General features: G+C 39.8%; 1 protein-coding gene across 8 annotated transcripts in view; it reads left to right on the plus strand.

The window, feature by feature from the left end:
* The window catches only part of LOC144603822 (ankyrin repeat and IBR domain-containing protein 1-like), a 65883-nt gene that overhangs the window by 36689 nt on the left and 10578 nt on the right, over positions 1-18616 (plus strand). For all 8 annotated transcript variants that reach the window (XM_078417563.1, XM_078417545.1, XM_078417572.1 and 5 more), the window contains 9 exons: positions 357-501; positions 4151-4314; positions 7721-7809; positions 8715-8845; positions 11958-12092; positions 14115-14201; positions 14288-14354; positions 15366-15511; positions 17802-17980. In XM_078417563.1, coding sequence (XP_078273689.1) covers positions 357-501; positions 4151-4314; positions 7721-7809; positions 8715-8845; positions 11958-12092; positions 14115-14201; positions 14288-14354; positions 15366-15511; positions 17802-17980 — 1143 coding nt within the window. The remainder of the gene's footprint in view (positions 1-356; positions 502-4150; positions 4315-7720; positions 7810-8714; positions 8846-11957; positions 12093-14114; positions 14202-14287; positions 14355-15365; positions 15512-17801; positions 17981-18616) is intronic.

Raw genomic sequence — 18616 nt, forward strand, 5'->3', positions numbered from 1 at the left:
TCCTGCCATTAAATGTGACCATGGGACCGATGGTTTTGCTCTGCTAGCAACCGGCGTGGTCCTTGGGTTACATGGGCTCCTGTGTCAAAATAAGCAAGTGCTTCATGAATCTTCAATCTGATTGGATAAGATGTTTGCCCTATTCACACAGGTCTCAGATCCTCTCTGGAGACATTGTGCTGAAATTGGTTCCCAATTGCCACATTCCAGTGCAAAGCTTCATAGAAGGTCTACGTGTAAGTGTAATTATTGGCAATGAGCACAAATGCAAGCCATTGAGTTTTTTTGCTGTTTTGATCTTTTGAGTATTGAATGCATGATCATTTCCATATTTATAATAATTGTGCTTTATGCAGGTTTTTGAACATCAAGATTCAAGAGGGAGAAGCCCACAATATAATATGTCCAGCCTTTGACTGTTTTCAACTAGTTCCTGTAGATATCATAGAAAACTTGGTTTCCAGAGAAATGGACAAACGCTATTTGCAGTTTGACATTAAGGTAGGCTTGAGAATTTGCTTAACATCAGTTATCTTGGCTATTTAATTTAGTATCAATGCTGTTGTTTAATCCTGTTGGATGGATGGAGAGCAAAGAACTAATCATTTTCCACCACTTTAGGGGAAATATGATTAGTTTGGTTTAGAGACACAGCACGGAAACAGGCCCTTCGGCCCACCGAGTCAATGTCAACCATCAATCACCTGTTCACATTAGTTCTGTTGTCCCACTTTCTCATCCACTCTCTACACACTAAGGGCACTTTAGAGGCCAATTAACCTACAAACCTGCTTATTTTTTGTATGTCTGGTAAAGTCAGGACCATTTGAGGCTCTCTCAGTCCTAATTGGTAACCTTTCAATAAATGCCCAAACTCATTTCCAAGCTCTATCCAAATTGACCCCAATCGACTTGACTCCAACCCAATTAGTCACCAATGTTCAACTTGAGTTCAGTTAGTAAAAATCAAAGGACCATATCAGGACCAATCTGATGTGTTGACATGGTTTAATCCTGCAATTGACTGTTGAAGCCTTGGGGAAAGCACCAATCTGATGACAATATCGACAAATCCAATTGTCTCTTTAAAGTTAATTATATATCATGAAACTATCATAGCTGATGAGCAAAAGCTGAGCTTATTCTGTTTGTGTTGTGGCCAATATTTTGTAATACCTGATCACCTGATGATCTGCCTCCCATTTATAAAAAAAGTAGCTTCATCTAAAAATATCTGAAATTCTTATTTCTTTAAATATTAAATGCCATATTTCTAGTTTTCCTTCTAAGGATTTAGTGAAAACAAAAATCAGTATTTACTGTTTAGAGTTTTATGTAGTGAGTAGATGAGTTTTTCATATACAGAATGTTTAAGTTTTAGATTTATTTTATTTGGATTGGATGACATTGCTCAAAACTGAACAGATGTTCTTTTCGCAATTCAGAGAAATTTTATTTAATTAATTATTGTCCAGACAGTCTATTCTCAATCTACAGGCTGGCAGAGAACATTAGATTAACTTGGCATTATGTTTGGCACAGTTATTATGGGCCGATGTTTCTGTCCTAGTGGGGTACTGTTCTATGTTAACAGTAAGATGATAAAACTTTAACTGTCAGGCAAAACCTATTATAGATATCCACAGAAAGCTGGAGTAACTCAGCGGGACCGGCAGCATCTCTGGATAGAAGGAATGAGTGACGTTTCGGGTCAAGACTCTTCTCCAGAAACCTACTAACTGATATCCTTGCTCAGTTTTTTTTAAACTTAATCTTTCGTAACATGTGGATGTTTTGACAATTCCAGCAGTTATTTTCCAATGGACCAATGAGCTGAATTTCAAGTGAACAAAGAGAGACTGTCCTTGATGTCTGACAGGATTTGATCAAATATGGATTGAGGGAGACCTGATATAACTGATGTCAATAGGCATCAGGAGGAAAATTCAGTGTCTGGGAGATAATTCTGGAATCAATATCTCAATCCCAGGTGTTCCTCAGGCCCTAAACAATTATTTTTCTTGGACTGAATGACAGATAACATTTGTATGTTTTATGAACTTATAAAGAGTAATTACTCAGTTTCAACATTCAGCTGCACTGCCATCATTGAATTTCTTGCCATCTGACCACTGTTAACAAGAAAGTTAACTTGCAGCAGTCAAGAGCAGGGTATCCTGTGACAAGTTACCCTTCTCAACCCACAGGTCAGGAGTGTGATAGAATATTTCCACTTGCCTGTGCTCATGAAATTCAACACCATTCAGAACAAAATGGCCAGTTTGATTGCAGATAACCCCCCAAATGTGATCACTTCCTTCACTGCACTGTGCTCACTCAACTTTCAGCAATGTCACCCAAACCTGTACGACCACCCCTAAAAAGACAAAAGCCATCAAGTGTACTGCATCCCCTCCACCATCAACTTTCCCAACCAGTCCCACACTTTCCAGACTTCGAAATTATTGCAGTTTATTTATCAACATGCAGTTTAAGTACTGAGACTGGGAACTGCCTTCTCCAAACAAAGTCCAGCATTTTAAGATGTCTCAACATCACCTACTCAAAAACAATTACCAGTGATTGGTAACAATTTGTCTTGTAAATAATATCGCACGAATGAAAAAAAGATAAAATCCCAAGACTCTGTATTTTGGTCAGGCAATGATTAAAGCAGAAAATATCACGTGGAATTGCTGGCTTCAACCACTTTGCTAGTCTTTGCTGGAATACAGCTGTATGGTATTTAGTGAGAGAACATCAAGTTCTCTTGTACCTCTGTAAAGTATGCAAACACCTACTGCCAAGACTCTCAAATGGGTAATGGCTTTTCCAGTCTGTTATGGAAAGAAACTAGATCTTTGGCTTCCTGCTTTATTATGGCTGCTCCAGACACTTGCTTTCTCCAGTGACTGGTTGTATAATCAGTTGATGAGAGGCAGCTGGAAATAAAGTTACACTACCTTAGTAAGTTGCATTTAAATGTGTCTATAATATATTAACCGGAATAGATATAATTTGTAGAAGTAGTTGTAAAAATATTGTCTAAATGGCTTTCAAAGATTTAGGATTATAAGGAAATATGAAAGAAATAACATTTATAAACTGCCTTTCACAACACAGGTGACCCATTGATTCTAACCTGTGAAGTTCATGATAAATTGAGAAACTTGATTGCCAATTTCTATACTACAGCCTCACAGTAAGATAAATGACCGCCGCATCAAGTTAGAAGGGTAGAAACAAGAAACTACTGATGCTGGTTTACAAAAGAAGACACAGTGTTAGAGTAGCTCTATTGCATCTGGTGTCCCCATTGTGCTCTCCTGTACACTAGCGAGACCAAGCAGCGACTTGGGCACCATTTCACAGAGTATTTGCATTCTGTTCGCAAAGGCCTGCAGGATCTCCTGGTTGCTAACCATTTCAACTCCTTTTCCCATTCCCATACTGACCTTTCTGTCTTGGGCCTCCTCCATTGTCAGAATGAGGCCACAAGCAAAATGGAGGAACAATTCCTTATATTCTACTTGGGTAGCTTACAACCCAACAGTATGAACATTGAATTCTCCAATTTTGGTTGACCTTTCTGTCTTAGGCCTCCTCCATTGTCAGAATGAGGCCACAAGCAAAATGGAGGAACAATTCCTTATATTCTACTTGGGTGGCTTACAAGCCAACAGTATGAACATTGAATTCTCCAATTTTGGTTCTCTACATATCCCTCCCACTCTCCAGCTTCACAATTCGCTACTACTTTTCAATCCTTTTTTAAAATATTGAACAAATTACTGGATGAATTTCTGTTTTTCTTCAGTAATGTGGGATTTTTCCCACCCACACACGCAAGACCTCAACATAATATATAGTCCTACAGATAGTGCAACAATGCAGCATTCCCCCAAATTGCACTATTAGCTTGGGTTGAATCTCTTGATGGAAATTCAATTGCAACTTTACCTGGAAGATGAAAAGGCTACTCTAAACCATTACTGAGATCGGAGGATCTTTCTTATCTGAGGATACACATTTGATCAACTTGAGAAACAGGATACAGATCTAACTGAAATTTAAAAAGCAACCTACTCAGCTATATAATACTTTTGCATTAACTCTATTTAGTGTATTCATATTCTTTATTTTATTTCAGGCGTTTGTGGAAAATAATCCAGTTATCAAATGGTGCCCCACCCCTGGCTGTGAGAGAGCAGTAAGACTTACCTGCCAAAGATCAGGTTCTACGCTGGACCAGTTGAATTTTCCTCTGCTTAGTGCACCCGCAGTGGATTGTGGAAAAGGACATCTCTTCTGTTGGTTAGTATACAGAAATTAGCCTTCCAGCGCTTCTTTACTATGCTGATAATGTTTCATATAGATGTTTGAGATGTGGTTGAACCTTCTTCCACTACTACTGCTGTCGGTGATTCGCAAATTATTACTACTCACTGTTTATTTAAAAAAATATTCTCATGTCACCTTTGTTTCTTTTGTCAATCATTTTCACTCCTGTTCAACAGTTCTTGACTGCTTTGCCAATGAAAATAGTTTCTCTCTCACTGCATTTTTATAGAATGGCAGAGCAAGCTCCAGGGGACAAATGGGATAAACCAATTCCTATTGCATTCTTCCATTCTTAACGGTCAGGATTACTTGTAGTGCAGTGGATATGGTTAATTGACTTCAGTTATGCATTTTAAAAAACTGATAAAAGTGCGCAAGGCTGACACTAAATCATCGTCTGATCATTTCACAATCTAAATTGTATCAACCCATCAAGTGGAAACTGAGTTTTCAATACGAGATTCAAGAGAGAGCTAGATAGAGCTCTTAAGGATAGCGGAGTCAGGGGGTATGGGGTGAAGGCAGGAACGGGGTACTGATTGAGAGTGATCAGCCATGATCACATTGAATGTTGGTGTTGGCTCGAAGGGCCGAATGGCCTACACCTGCACCTATTGTCTGTTGTCTATTGAGATGTGGCGATTGTACCATGCTCATTTCCTCATTACTTGGAGAATCTTAATCTAGGCATGTAGATAAGATAGATAAATTCACAGGACCTGATCAAATGTACCCTAGGACATTGCAGATACAAGGAACTGCAAATTCTGGTACAAAGTGCTGAAGTAACTCAGCAGGTCAGACGGTAGCTCAGGAAAACATGGATAGGTAACATTTCGGGTCAGGACTCTACTTCATTTTGTCATGAGCATACATATAATTGTTGTAAGTTACCCAAGAGGTATACGAGGTGCTGTTCCTCCAGTTTATGTGGCCTCGTTAGGGCAACGGAGGCAGCCTAGGATAGAATGGACAGAATGGGAATGGGAGTTAAAATGTTTGTAACCGGAAAGCCCAGAGGGCCTTGGCAGACTGAGCGCAAGTTTTCAGCAAAATATTGAATTAGGAACAAAATTGCATGGCCACTGGCAGAGATACTTTATCATCAATAGCCACAGGTGAGGTGCCAGTAGATTGGACGGTAACTAATTTTGTGCCTCTATTTAAGAAAAGCTGCAAGGAAAAGCCTGGGAACTACAGACTGGTGATCCTTGCATTAGTGATGGGTAAGTTATTAGAGGGGATTCTGAGAAACAAGATCTACATGCATTTGTAGAGGCAAGGACTGATTTGGGATAGTCAGCATGGCTTTGTGCTGGGAAATCATGTCTCCCAATTTGATTGCGTCTTTTGAAGAGGTGACCAAGAAGATTTTGTGCATGGACTTAAGCAATGCCTTTGATAAAGTATCACGGTTAGATCGCATTGATCCAGACCAGGATAACCTATTGGATACAAAATTGGCTTACGTAGGAAACAGAAGGTCATGGTTGGAGGTTGTTTAATAGACTGGAAACCTGTAACGTGGGATTGGTACTGGTGCATTATTGTTCATTATTTAATTTAATGATTTGGATGTGATGGTAGCTGGCATGCTGAGTAAATTTGTGGGTGACACTAAAATTGGTGGTATTGTGGATGTGAAGAAGATTATCTATCATTACAACAGAAGCTTGATACAAATGGGCCATTGGGCCAAGGAATGGAAGATTGAGTTTAATTCAGATAAATGAAAGGTGTTGCATTTTGCTAAGACAAACCGGGGCAGGACATGCACAGTAAATGGTCGGGCTCTGCACAATGTTATAGAACAGTAACCCAGGGATACACAAATATAGTTTTGAGAAGATGATGACACAGGTGGACAGTGTGAAAAAGAAAGCATTTGGCATGCTTACCGACAACATTCAGGGTATTGAGTACAGGAATTGGGTCATCATGTTAAAGCTGAGCAAGACATTAGTAAGGTCAAATTTGGAGTAATGTGTACATATTTGTTTGGCCTATAGGAAAAACTGGAAAGTGTGCACAATAGATCTAAAACGATGTTACTGGATCTGGAGGGTTGGAGTTATATGGGGAGACTGGATAGGCTAAGGCCTTTGCCCTGGAGCGTAGGAGGATGAGGCATGAGCTTAGAGAGGTATGTAAAATCATGAAGGAGCAGAGAGAAAATAATAGCCACACTTTTCCCCCAGGTGTAAGGGTCTAACATTGGAAGGCATAGTTTTAAGGTAAGAGGTGAAAGATTTTAAATCGACCTGAGAGGTAGCTTCTTTGCAGGATGGTATATATATGGCATGATCTGCCAGAAGTAGTAGTGGAGGTGGGTAAAATTGCTATATTTAAAAGACGTCTTGGACAGGTACATGGATAGGAGAGGTCTGGAGATGTGTGGGCCATGCGTAATCAAGTGGGATAAGTTCAGTTAGGTAACTTGGTCGGAATGGACGAGTTGGGCTAAAGAGCGTGTTTCCATGCTGTATATCACAGTTGATATGGAGACAAAAAGCTGGAGTGACACAGTGGGTCAGGCATCATCTCATGAGAAAAGGAATAAGTGATGTTTCAGGTCGGTACCCTCTGCAGATCTTGTTAGCTTTAAATCATTAAAGCAATTAATTGATGAGTTAAGATATTTTGAGGATTTAATTTAAGGTAAAAATGTGCAAAGTACTGCCATAACCTTTTAAAATGCATTGAATAATATAATCCTATTGCTGTGCGGTTGTACATTTAGCTACTTCATTTGTGAAACCTTTTTCCCCTCCACACAGTTGGCTATATTTCAGTAATCCTACACATTCAACAATTCTCCAAATAAGAGGGGTTGGCACAAAATGCTGGAGTAACTCAGCGGGACAGGCAGCATCTCTGGAGAGAAGGAATGGGTAATGTTTCGGGTCGAGACCCTTCTTCAGACTGATGTAGCCAGTTCAGTCTGAAGAAGGGTCTCGACCCAAAACGTTCCCCCATTCCTTGTCTCCAGAGATGCTGCCTCTCCCGCTAAGTTACTCCAGCATTTTGTGTCAATCTTCGGTTTAAACCAGCATCTGCAGTTCCTTCCTACACAAGAGGGGTTGTCATGTGGCCCCTTCAAGAGGCAATTATATTAACTTGAATTCCTCCTTTAAGTCAATACTTCTATTTTCATTATGTACAAAACCTTGGTGCTCAGTGCTCCTTCAAATATATTAATAAAATCAGAATCCTTCTGAAGGAATGATGCGAGGAGCTGCTATTTAACAAATCGATCATGAATCATTGTCAGTATTCTTGAAGTTCAATTTCAAAGTCCTTCATAGTTATTAAAAAAAAATCTGTCCTTGGTTTATATATACAGATGGCTTTTGAAACTTAATGCATTTTGGTCTTGCAGGGAGTGTCTAGGAGAAGCCCATGAACCCTGCGATTGTCAAACATGGAAAAACTGGCTGCATAAAATTACAGAAATGAAACCAGAAGAACGTAAGACAATTGTTTCACTTTGTTCTGATTCTTTGCAGCATGTTATGTATTATTAATGACGTTGACAACATATCTCCCCTCTCTATCGACCTGGGTACCAACTTTATGCTTTAATAGCTTCCAAAAGTATTAAATAAAAATATAGAGATGCTGTCTGACCTGTTGGGTTACTCTGGCACTTTGTCTCTTTTTTTCTGGAAATGTTAAACCTTGTTTCTCTCTTCACAAATGTTTCCTGACCTGCTGAATATTTCCTATATGTTCTGCTTTTAATAATGTCTGTTTATCAAATGAGAATTCAAAACCAGAGACTGTTTTCTATCCAAAAGTCTGCAAATTCAGTATTATTTTATTTTCTAAAATTCTGTGTCCCAACATTTAAAATTCCATTATACTTTTATTAAAAATCTGTATTTGAATTCCATTTGACTAACATGCATTTCTGGGAGTGTTGCAAGTGTAGCAGATCAAAACAAATGTGTAACAGTGGCATCTGATGAATTGGCTTCAAATTATTCCTGTGGTTGTGGGGCAATTTCTCTTTCTCAGTATATTTGCATTAAGAAGCAATCCTATCTACTTGACTGACTACTACTGTATGGTGTAGTAAAACACTGAAAACAGCCTAAGATTAAAACAATTGTAGGTCACAAATGTAATCAAATTTCTTGTTATTAGAAATAGGAATTGTTAAACATACCAGAAATGCACAATAGTTTGGGCAGAATCTGCAAAGACAGAAAAAAAACTGATGTTTCACAAAGGTGATCTTAAGTCATCAAGTTCCTTCACAGATTCTAGCTGATTACTGCGTGCTTCAAGAGCTTTCCGCATAATATTTTGCATTTAGTAATTGAAGTTGTTATTAACGTACCATTTTCAAACCAAGTTCTGTTTTCTACTAGTTGCTGGTGTAAATGAAGCATTTGAAGATGCTGCCAACTGTCTTTGGCTGTTATCTAATTCTAAACCATGTGCCAACTGTAAATCTCCAATTCAAAAGAATGAGGGCTGCAATCACATGCAGTGTGCCAAGGTGAGTGTTGTACATTCAATTTAGAGTGGGTTTAGTTTATTGTCACGTGCATAGAGGTACAGTAAAAAGCTTTTGTTGCATGCTAACCAGTCAGCGGAAGGGCAATTCATGATTACAATCAAGCCATCCACAGTGTACAGATACATGATAAAGGGAGTAACGTGAATAGCGTTTGGTGCAAGATAAAGTCAGTAAAGTATGATCAAACATAGTCCGATGGGACTATCTCCAATGGGGCAGGACTGTTCTCGAGTTGTTGGTAGGATGGTTCAGTTGTTTGATAATAGCTGGAATTATAATGAATATGAATTAATTTACAAAAACTTAATCCTGATAAGTGCAAGGTGGATTTTGAGAGGACTAATAAGCTTAAAACAATAAATGGTAGGGAGTATGGATGAACAACAGGCCATTACTGTGCAAGTTCAAGATTTCCAGAAGGTGGCCTTGTACATGGTGAAGAGAACCTAGAAGATGCTGTCATTTGTTATCCAGATGTACTAGGGGACAGAGGACCTTGGGTAACAGAGAAACTGAAGGAACTTCACATGTCAGGAAATAGTGTTGGGTAGACTGATGGGATTAAAGACTGATAAATCCCCCGGCCCGGATGGTCTGCATTCCAGGGTACTCAAGGAGGTGGCTCTAGAAATCGTGGAAGCATTGGTGATTATTTTCCAATGTTCTATCGATTCTGGATCAGTTCCTGTGGATTGGAGGGTAGCTAATGTTATCCCACTTGTCAAGAAAGGAGGAGAGAAAAACAGGGAATTATAGACCAGTTAGCTTGACATCGGTGGTGGGGAAGATGCTGGAGTCCATTATCAAAGATGTAATATTGGATGTAACAAAGATGTAACATTTGGATCGCAGTAACAGGATCGGTCTGAGTCAGCATGGAATTATGAAGGGGAAATCATGCATGGCAAATCTTCTGGAATTTTTGGAGGATGTAACAAGTAAAATGGACAAGGGAGAGCCAGTGGAAGTAGTGAACCTGGACTTTCAGAAATCCTTTAAGGTCCCACACAGGAGATTGTTGGGCAAAATTAGAGCACGTGGTATTGGGGTAGGGTATTGACATGGATAGAAAACTGGTTGGCAGACAGGAAACAAAGAGTAGGGATTAACGGGTCCCTTTCAGAATGGCAGGCAGTGACTAGTAGGGTGCAAGGCTCTGTGCTGGGACCGCAGCTATTTACAATGTACATTGATGATTTAGATAAAGGAATTAAAAGTAACATTAGCAAAATTGCAGATGACACAAAGCTGGGTAGCAGTGTGAACTGTGAGAGGATGCTATGAGGATGCAGAGTGACTTGGACAGGTTAGGTGAGTGGGTAGATGCATGGCAGATGCAGTATAATGTGGATAAATGTGAGGTTATCCACTTTGGAGGCAAGAAAGGGAAGGCAGATTATTATCTGAACGGTGTCAGGTTAGGAAAAGGGGAAGTACAACGAGATCTGGGTGTCATAGTACATCAGTCACTGAGAGTAAGCATACAGGTGCAACAGACAGTGAAGAAAGCTAATGGTATGTTGGCCTTCATGATGAGAGGCGTTGAGTATTGGAGCAAAGAAGTCCTTCTCAGTTGTACAGGGCCCTAGTGAGACCACACCTGGAGTATTGTGTGCAGTTTTGGTCTCCTAATTTGAGGAAGGACATTCTTGCTATTGAGGGAGTACAGTGTAGGTTCACAAGGTTAGTTCATGTGGTTAATTCCCGGGATGCTGGGACTGTCATATGATGAAAGAATGGAGCGACTGGGCTTGTATTCATTGGAATTTAGGATGAGAGGGGATCTTATAGAAACATATAAGATTATTAAGGGGTTGGACACATTAGAGGCAGGAAACATGTTCCCAATGTTGGGGGAGTCCAGAACCAGGGCCCACAGTTTAAGAATAAGGGGTAGGCCATTTAGAACTGAGATGAGGAAAAACTTTTTCACACAGAGAATTGTGAATTTGTGGAATTCTCTGCCTCAGAAGGCAGTGGAGGCCGATTCACTGGATGCATTCAAAAGAGAGTTAGATAGAGCTCTTAGGGCTAGCCGAATCAAGAGGTATGGGGAGAAGGCAGGAACGGGGTACTAATTGTGGATGATCAGCCATGACAACATTGAATGGTGATGCTGGCTCTAAGGGCCGTATGGCCTACCCCTGCACCTATTGTCCATGTTATCTGGGGCATAAAATATAAGAACAAGGAGGTCATGGTATGACATTAAATATTGGGGATTATGTCACACATTGAAGTGCTGTGTAAAGCTCTGATCACCACACTATAGAAAGGAAATGATTGCAGGGGAAATTCACCAGCATGTGTAGGAAAGAACTAGATGCTGCTGTAAATCTAAGGTAGACACAAACTGCTGGAGTAACTCAGTGGGACAGGCAGCATCTCTGGAGAGAAGGAATGGGTGCCATTTCGGGTCGAGGCCCTTCAGACTGAGAAGACCCTTCTCTCCAGAGATACTGCCTGTCCCACTGAGTTCAGCATTTTGTGTCTATCTTAGATTCACCAGCATGTTGCCTGGGATGGAACATTATAGTTCTGTGGAGAGCCTTTCTTGTGTTAAATTTGAGACCCTGGTCCAAATTGGTCATTTTTGCAATGACGTTGAAGCCTATGAAAGTGATGGTTCCACAGGTGTACTGGAAAAGTTGCTGCATCTCATTCAAATATTGTTTCGTTTAGAAGTACAGCGTAGAAAAAAGCTCTTCGGTCCATCGAGTCCACACCGACCAGCGATCCCCGCCCACCAACACTATCCTAAACATAAGAAATTTAAAAAAATTTAATATACCAAGCCAACTAACCTACAAACCTGTGCGTCTTTCGATGGGTGGGAGGAAACCGAAGATCTCAGAGAAACCCCACGTGGTCACTGGGAGAACGTACAAGCTCCGTACAGACAGCACCTGTAGTCAGGATTGAACCCGGGTCCCTAGCGCTGTAAGGCAGCAACTCTACAGCTGCGTCATCATGACACCCCAATATATTAACTTTAAGTACATGCGTTTTCTATCTCGATTGCAAACCTGCAGAAATATTGTCAGAAAATTTACTTGGATAAAAGGAGAGAAAAAACATTCTTCCTCCACAGTGCAAATATGATTTTTGTTGGATTTGTCTGGAAGAATGGAAGAAACACAGTTCATCTACTGGAGGCTATTATAGATGTACTCGATATGAGGTCATCCAGCAGGTTGAAGAGCAGTCAAAGGAGATGACAGCTGAGGTAAATACAACTTTTAAAGTATAAAATGAAGTTAATGCATTGACACTATGCATTCCTCAGTTTTGCATTGTTTTATTAAAGTCCTATCTTTCTTGGCACTACATATTTGAGTCCCTCTACTCGGGCTTCTATCTCTGCCATCTGAAGGACATATCAAATGGAAGCAGAAGCATAACAAACAGTTTCTGAATCTTCTCCGTTCTTTGTTGGAGTCACAGCTGATACTGAGTTTTGAGGCAACCTTCCTAACCAATCAATTTCTATTAATTTTCAAACAATCTATGACTACAATCCCACTGACTCCCACAACTTTCTCGACTACACTTCTTCCCACCCTGCTTCCCGCAAAGACTCTATTCCCTACTCCCAATCCCTCCGTCTATGCCGCATCTGCGCCCAAGATGAGGTGTTCCATACCAGGACATCTCAGATATCCTCATTCTTTAGGGAACGGGGGTTCCCTTCTCTCATCATAGATGAGGCCCTCGTGTCTCCTTGGTACCCCACAGCTCCGCCCTTGCTCTCCCTCCCCCTAGTTGCAACAGGGACAGAGTCCCCCTAGTCCTTGCCTTTCACCCCATTAGCTGTCGCATACAACACATAATTCTCAAAAATTTCTGCCACCTCCAACGGGGACCCCACCACAAGCCACATTTTCCCATCTCCACCCCTTTCCGCCTTCCGCAGAGACCGTTCCCACTGCAACTCCCTGGTTAACTCATCCATTCCCACCCAAACCACCCCCTCATCATGTACCTTCCCCTGCAACTGCAGAACATGCAACACCTGTCGCTCTGCCCAGGGACCCCGACAGTCCTATAAGAAAATAACTGCAGATGCTGGTACAAATCGATTTATTCACAAAATGCTGGAGTAACTCAGCAGGTCAGGCAGCATCTCGGGAGAGAAGGAATGGGTGACGTTTCGGGTCGAGACCCTTCTTCAGACTTCCCCGACAGTCCTTTCAGGTTAGGCAGAGGTTCACTTGCACCTCCCCCAACCTCATTTATGGTATCTGTTCAAGATGTGGACTCTTGTACATTGGCGAGACCAAACATAGACTGGGCGATTGTTTCGCGAACACCTTTGCTCAACCCGCCTGAACCTACCTGATCTCCCGGTTTCCGGACACTTTAATTCTCCTTCCCATTCCTACACAGACCTTTCTGTCATTGGTCTACTCCATTGTCAGAGTGAGGCTAAATGCAAATTGAAGGAACAGCATCTCATATTTCGCTTGGGCCGTTTCCAGCCCAGTGGTATGAATATTCATTTCTCTCACTTCAGGTAGCCCTGGCATTCCCTCTCTCTCTATCCCTCCTCCACCCAAGTCGCACTAGCTTCTCGTTTTCACCCTACAAACAGCTAACAATCGCTTGTTTTCTTTATCATCGTTAATTTTTTGCATATCATTTATTCATTGTTCTTTATCTCTCCACATCATCGTCGATATCTCTCGTTTCCCTTATCCCTAACCAGTCTGAAGAAGGATCTCTACCCGAAACGTCACCCATTCCTTCTCTTCAGAGATGCTGCCTGCCCCCGCTGAGTTACTCCAGCTTTTTGTGTCTGTCTATAACTTTTTTTTTATCAGCTTGATTATACCAAAGGAAAACTTTACATTTTCTTAGTGTATTGAAGAAGCTGTAAAAATGCTTTATCATTATTGCGTTCTACCAGATACTAGGGACTATTCTATTGTCACAATCTGAAGGAGGGAGGTGAAGACGGTCAGAAAGCGTAATGGAGTGAGGGAAATGAACAAACATTGGCAGAAAACATCAATACAATATGCTTTGTAAAAATGATTGACAAAAAAGAATCCCCATTAGTAAAAACTTAAGTTATAAAAATATATTCGACTTGTCTTTGCTCTCTAGTCCCTTTTGAATTCATTGTGATTAATTCTGCAAGTGCTATCTGTTGACATTTTTTTGTTCAAAGTCAGCAGGTACTTTGAATTTTGAAAGTAGTACAAATCAAGCATGCATTTTAGGGAGAAAAATGCATTTTCTGTTCCAGGCTGAGAAAAAGCACAAGAAATTCCAGGAACTGGACAGATTTATGCACTACTATACAAGATTTAAAAACCATGAGCATAGTTATAAGGTATGTTGTAGAAAGAATATTTACATTTTCTTGCTGCTGCATTTGAATCAAGTAAAAATGGATTGCTTTTTTCTGTCCTTTACCAGTTAGAGCAACGTCTTTTGAAAACTGCCAAAGAAAAGATGGAGCAACTAAGCAGAGCTCTTAAAGGGGGTAAGTGAAATATAAATCAATCTGCTTCTATAAAATGATTAGATCCCTGAAATGATGACCTGACTTGGCAAGATTAATGTAGCTTAATGATAGAACAGCTCTGAAGGATACTTTTGACCTATGAACCATTTGCCAACTTTCTGAAAGAGTACTTAATCTAAGTTTCTTGTTTTTTTGTTCCTTCAAGAGATCTTTTTTTCCAATATAAATTATTGACTACATTATGGAATATCTTGCTTAAATGTGGTCTGTAATTATACCCTCCTACCACAATGATACTGTAGCAACTCCACATTGGATTTTCTCTCTCTGTATTGCAGAAAGATTGCTATGCATTATCCCACTCAACGTCTCTGAAGACTAAACTAACGAATGTTGTAATGTTAAACAAACTTGTTAAACAAAGTCAATTCATGCCCTTAATCTTAATTTGGATTGTATCTCTGCAATATTTCCTTTCATTTTCTTGCCTACTCAAAACATCCTTGACTAAAAACATGTTTATTTAAAGAGATGACTGCCCAGTCGACTAATTTTGACTAATTTGTTCATAAGTTTGCTGATAGCCCTCTTTTGTAATTTTTTTGCCGAGTTATAAACTGATATTTCCTCTGCTAATTCTAATTATTTTTATTAAATGTTTCCACCACAGAACCCAATGATGTGGTCATATTTAATGGCTGGTGACTTGTCTGGTCCTGGTGGTGGAAAGGACTACTTTTAATACTATAGTTTATTGGTGAATAAATCCTAAATTAGAACAAATAGATGTATTCTCATTCACACATATTTGATTACTGTTAATATTAAGTTGCCATAAGGCTCTTCATGTAAGGCCATAAGGTTGTTCATGCAGTCCGTAAAAGAAATAAACTGGGCAAATCTTGCAACCGTTTGAATTTTGCCAATTTTTCCATTCCTCAGATTGATCAGTTTTGTATAGTTGTTTGTCTCCATGAGGAGAATCGACTACCTTTACTGGGTGTATTGTATATTGCTTTATTTTAATAGTGGAAGGAGTATCTCCTGATACAACCTTTATTGAAGAAGCAGTACTTGAACTCTTGAAAACACGGCGTATCCTTAAGTGCTCCTATCCTTATGGATTTTTTCTGGAACCTAAAAGCACAAAGAAGGAAATATTTGAGCTTATGCAGGTACGTTTGCTGAAATGGATAACTTTCAGCATTCAGCATCTCATTTTTGAAAAGCAAGATTTTTTTTATTGCTATAAAGTTATAACACCAATAATCTGCAAGGCAGCATGTTACTATTTATTTGTTCAAGTTATTTGGCATAATAAGCCTTGTTGAGTTTGAATTAACAGTGACAATTAGTGTTTATAGTAAACCCTCGTTATAATGGACTGGGGGGGGGAGGAAATGGTCTCTATTATTGCCAATTGTCTGCTATAACTGAGTAAGGTACATGGAGAGGTGACGTTTCGGGACGGGACCCCTTGTTTAGTATCTTGGTCTGGATCTGGGCCTGGAATCCCTGGGCGGGAGAGGCGAGGATTGGAGTCGTAATTGGTCGCGAGCAACGTAGGTGAAGATAAGGGGTGGTGGTGGTGACAGCAGCAGGCACGGAGTGGGAACGCCCGGTGTGGGCCTAGGAGCAGCCAGCATGGCGGGGGTGGCCAGGATGGTGCTGATGGCAGCGGCAGGAACAGCTGAGCTGGCGGCACTGTGAGCAGCAGGGAAGTGGCGGGCAACCGGCACGGCTAGCGTGAGTCAGCAGTGCTGCACTGAGAGGGTGGGAGGCAACGCGAGCTGGATGTAGCGTGGGCAGCCGTAGTTAGTTCAGTCCGCTATAGCCAAAACCCATTAGAAAGATGTTCATTAAAACAAAGGTTTACTGTATTCTTGGTTGGAACAAACAGAAGGTCACTAAAGCCATGAATCGCTAAGTGGCTACTATTTTTCCAGGTTGAACGATTTGGTGGGATGCTGAAAGTATGCAGCAGTCTGGCTGCATGTATGGATAAAAAACACAATAGTAATTAAAAACATCAACCTAAAGTAGCAATTGTGTCTGTCCTTGCTGCTTGAATTTTTGTGTTTTTTTTTTGGCATTTTCCGGGTTTTCTTCCCTGATTTCTTTCTTATGGAATATTTTGCTTTTTGACTCTAGGGTGTGTATAGTTTTCATACCATCACAATCTTTGCTTGAAGAAAGTGACGTGAAGGATCATGAAAATATTCATAGGTCAATCAAGCATCTGTCTAGTTAATACAGACTCCTTCCCTCAGAGCTGCTATTTTCACATGAGGTAGATGGTCCCATACAACATGGCTGTTTAAAACTCTTCTTGGGTATAGTAAAAGGGGAAAGAGACTTCTTCAGATGATCATTTTCACTGGGTGACAGTCCAGCATTTAAAATTGCAGCTCTGGTCAGCACTCCGTATGATATCCAGAATAGGATGAGAACATTTACTGTGACAGGAATGCTACTACTAATGCCAAAGGCATTCTGCAACAGACACACTATTCCAAGCTTTGTCATGGGACAAAGAAAACTTAAAGCTTCCTTGAAGAAATGCTATATTCCCACAGATTTCTGGAAACCTCTAGTCCATGAACCTTCAAAGTGAAGAAGGGGCATATGGGCTGGTCATGAGAATCAGGAGGCTATGCATCAGGAGCATGCAGAAGCCCTGTGTAAGTAGTGGATAGAACAGGTCTCCTCATTAACAGGTAGCCCATTGGCCACCACGTGCTCCATCAGTGGAAGAGTCTACGGTTCCCAAAATGTCCTTATTATCCCCCTCGGAACCCACGATAATAGAGTAGAAGCAAATTATCTATCCCAAGAGACTGCGTAAGAAAAAAATCATAATATGCTCTCCAATTCTTCAATGAATAGACAGTCACTTTAAAGAAAAATGTTAACATTATTTTGTGTAAGGACTGTTGGGAATGAAATGTTATACCAGAATCTATTTTAGGTCTTCGTGTAGTTTCCCTCGCAACAATCTGCTTTCATCTATTACAGAGGTAAAGAAAACCCTTGGCTTTTACAAATTTCTTTTTTAATTTATTGGGAAAATAATTTTAAATTGTATTCAAAATATGAAATGTTTCGTTCCCTTAAAGGTATTAATTGAAGTTTAACTCGTCACAAAAATATCCAAAGATACCTCAGCAAAATGCGAGTATTGTTTAATGACAATTCGTATCTTCCTCAGACTGCATCATAGTTACTTAGTTCATCCCTCAGTGGTATTATTGGAGATGAAACAAAGATCGAAGGGGATGCTAGCTAGGGTTTCTTTTCTTTTTTTAAGTTGAAATAACAATAATTTACCAATATATATCAAGCCTTTTTATATTGTAAAGTTTCAATAATTCTCAAATGATTCCATGATGGATTGTGATGATTGGATCTTTGGCACCCTGTAATAATCTTATAAAGTGATCTTTTAAACATCCTTTATTTAAACAGACAGACCTAGAGATGGTAACTGAGGATCTAGCCCAGAAAGTAAACCGTCCTTACCTCCGCACTCCTCGTCATAAAATTATCCGAGCAGCGTGTCTTGTTCAACAGAAAAGACAAGAATTTCTAGCTTCAGTGGCTCGTGGCGTTGCCCCTGCAGACTCTCCAGAAGTGCAAAGACGCAGGTACTACTTCAGCGGTGCATTACCTTAACGGTTATTTCCATTGAAATATCTGATGCGAATGTTTAAGAATTGAACTATTTTGAATTAAGTTATTAAATTTAATCTTCTTTAATAAGGCACCCTTCCTCAAATTTGAATGTTGGCAACAGTTTATTGTTATCTATTAATTGAACTAAAGCTGTTAAATTCAATTTTAATCCAAAATTGTGTTTCGTGGTTTGCAAATGGTGAAAATTTTCAAACAACATTGTTTTCTGATAACAATTCTCTTTTTTAACATCCATTTCATGGATTTTAATGTGGACAAATGCAAGTGCTATTGATACTGAACATCAGCAGATAGCATTTGTGAAAACAATTTATTAAGGAAAAAAGAGAAAAACACTGCAGGTTTGGATTGGACACCAACTATTAACAGTTTATTTTTGATTTTTCCTAAAGGTGAAGAATAAACCTTGAGCTCAATGTGATATTTTTGTTTGAATGGAACAAAAAATTCAAATTGTTATCTTAAATTCAAACTTTTATCATAAACTCAATTTTAAGGGTAAATATTGATATAACTGAACAGTTGGAAGTAATATTTATTTCACAGTATTAATCCTCAATTGTCCAAAAATAGTACATTAGTTCATA

The sequence above is a fragment of the Rhinoraja longicauda genome, chromosome 2 (genome assembly GCF_053455715.1).
Source record: "Rhinoraja longicauda isolate Sanriku21f chromosome 2, sRhiLon1.1, whole genome shotgun sequence".
In the NCBI taxonomy this organism is placed as follows: domain Eukaryota; kingdom Metazoa; phylum Chordata; class Chondrichthyes; order Rajiformes; family Arhynchobatidae; genus Rhinoraja; species Rhinoraja longicauda.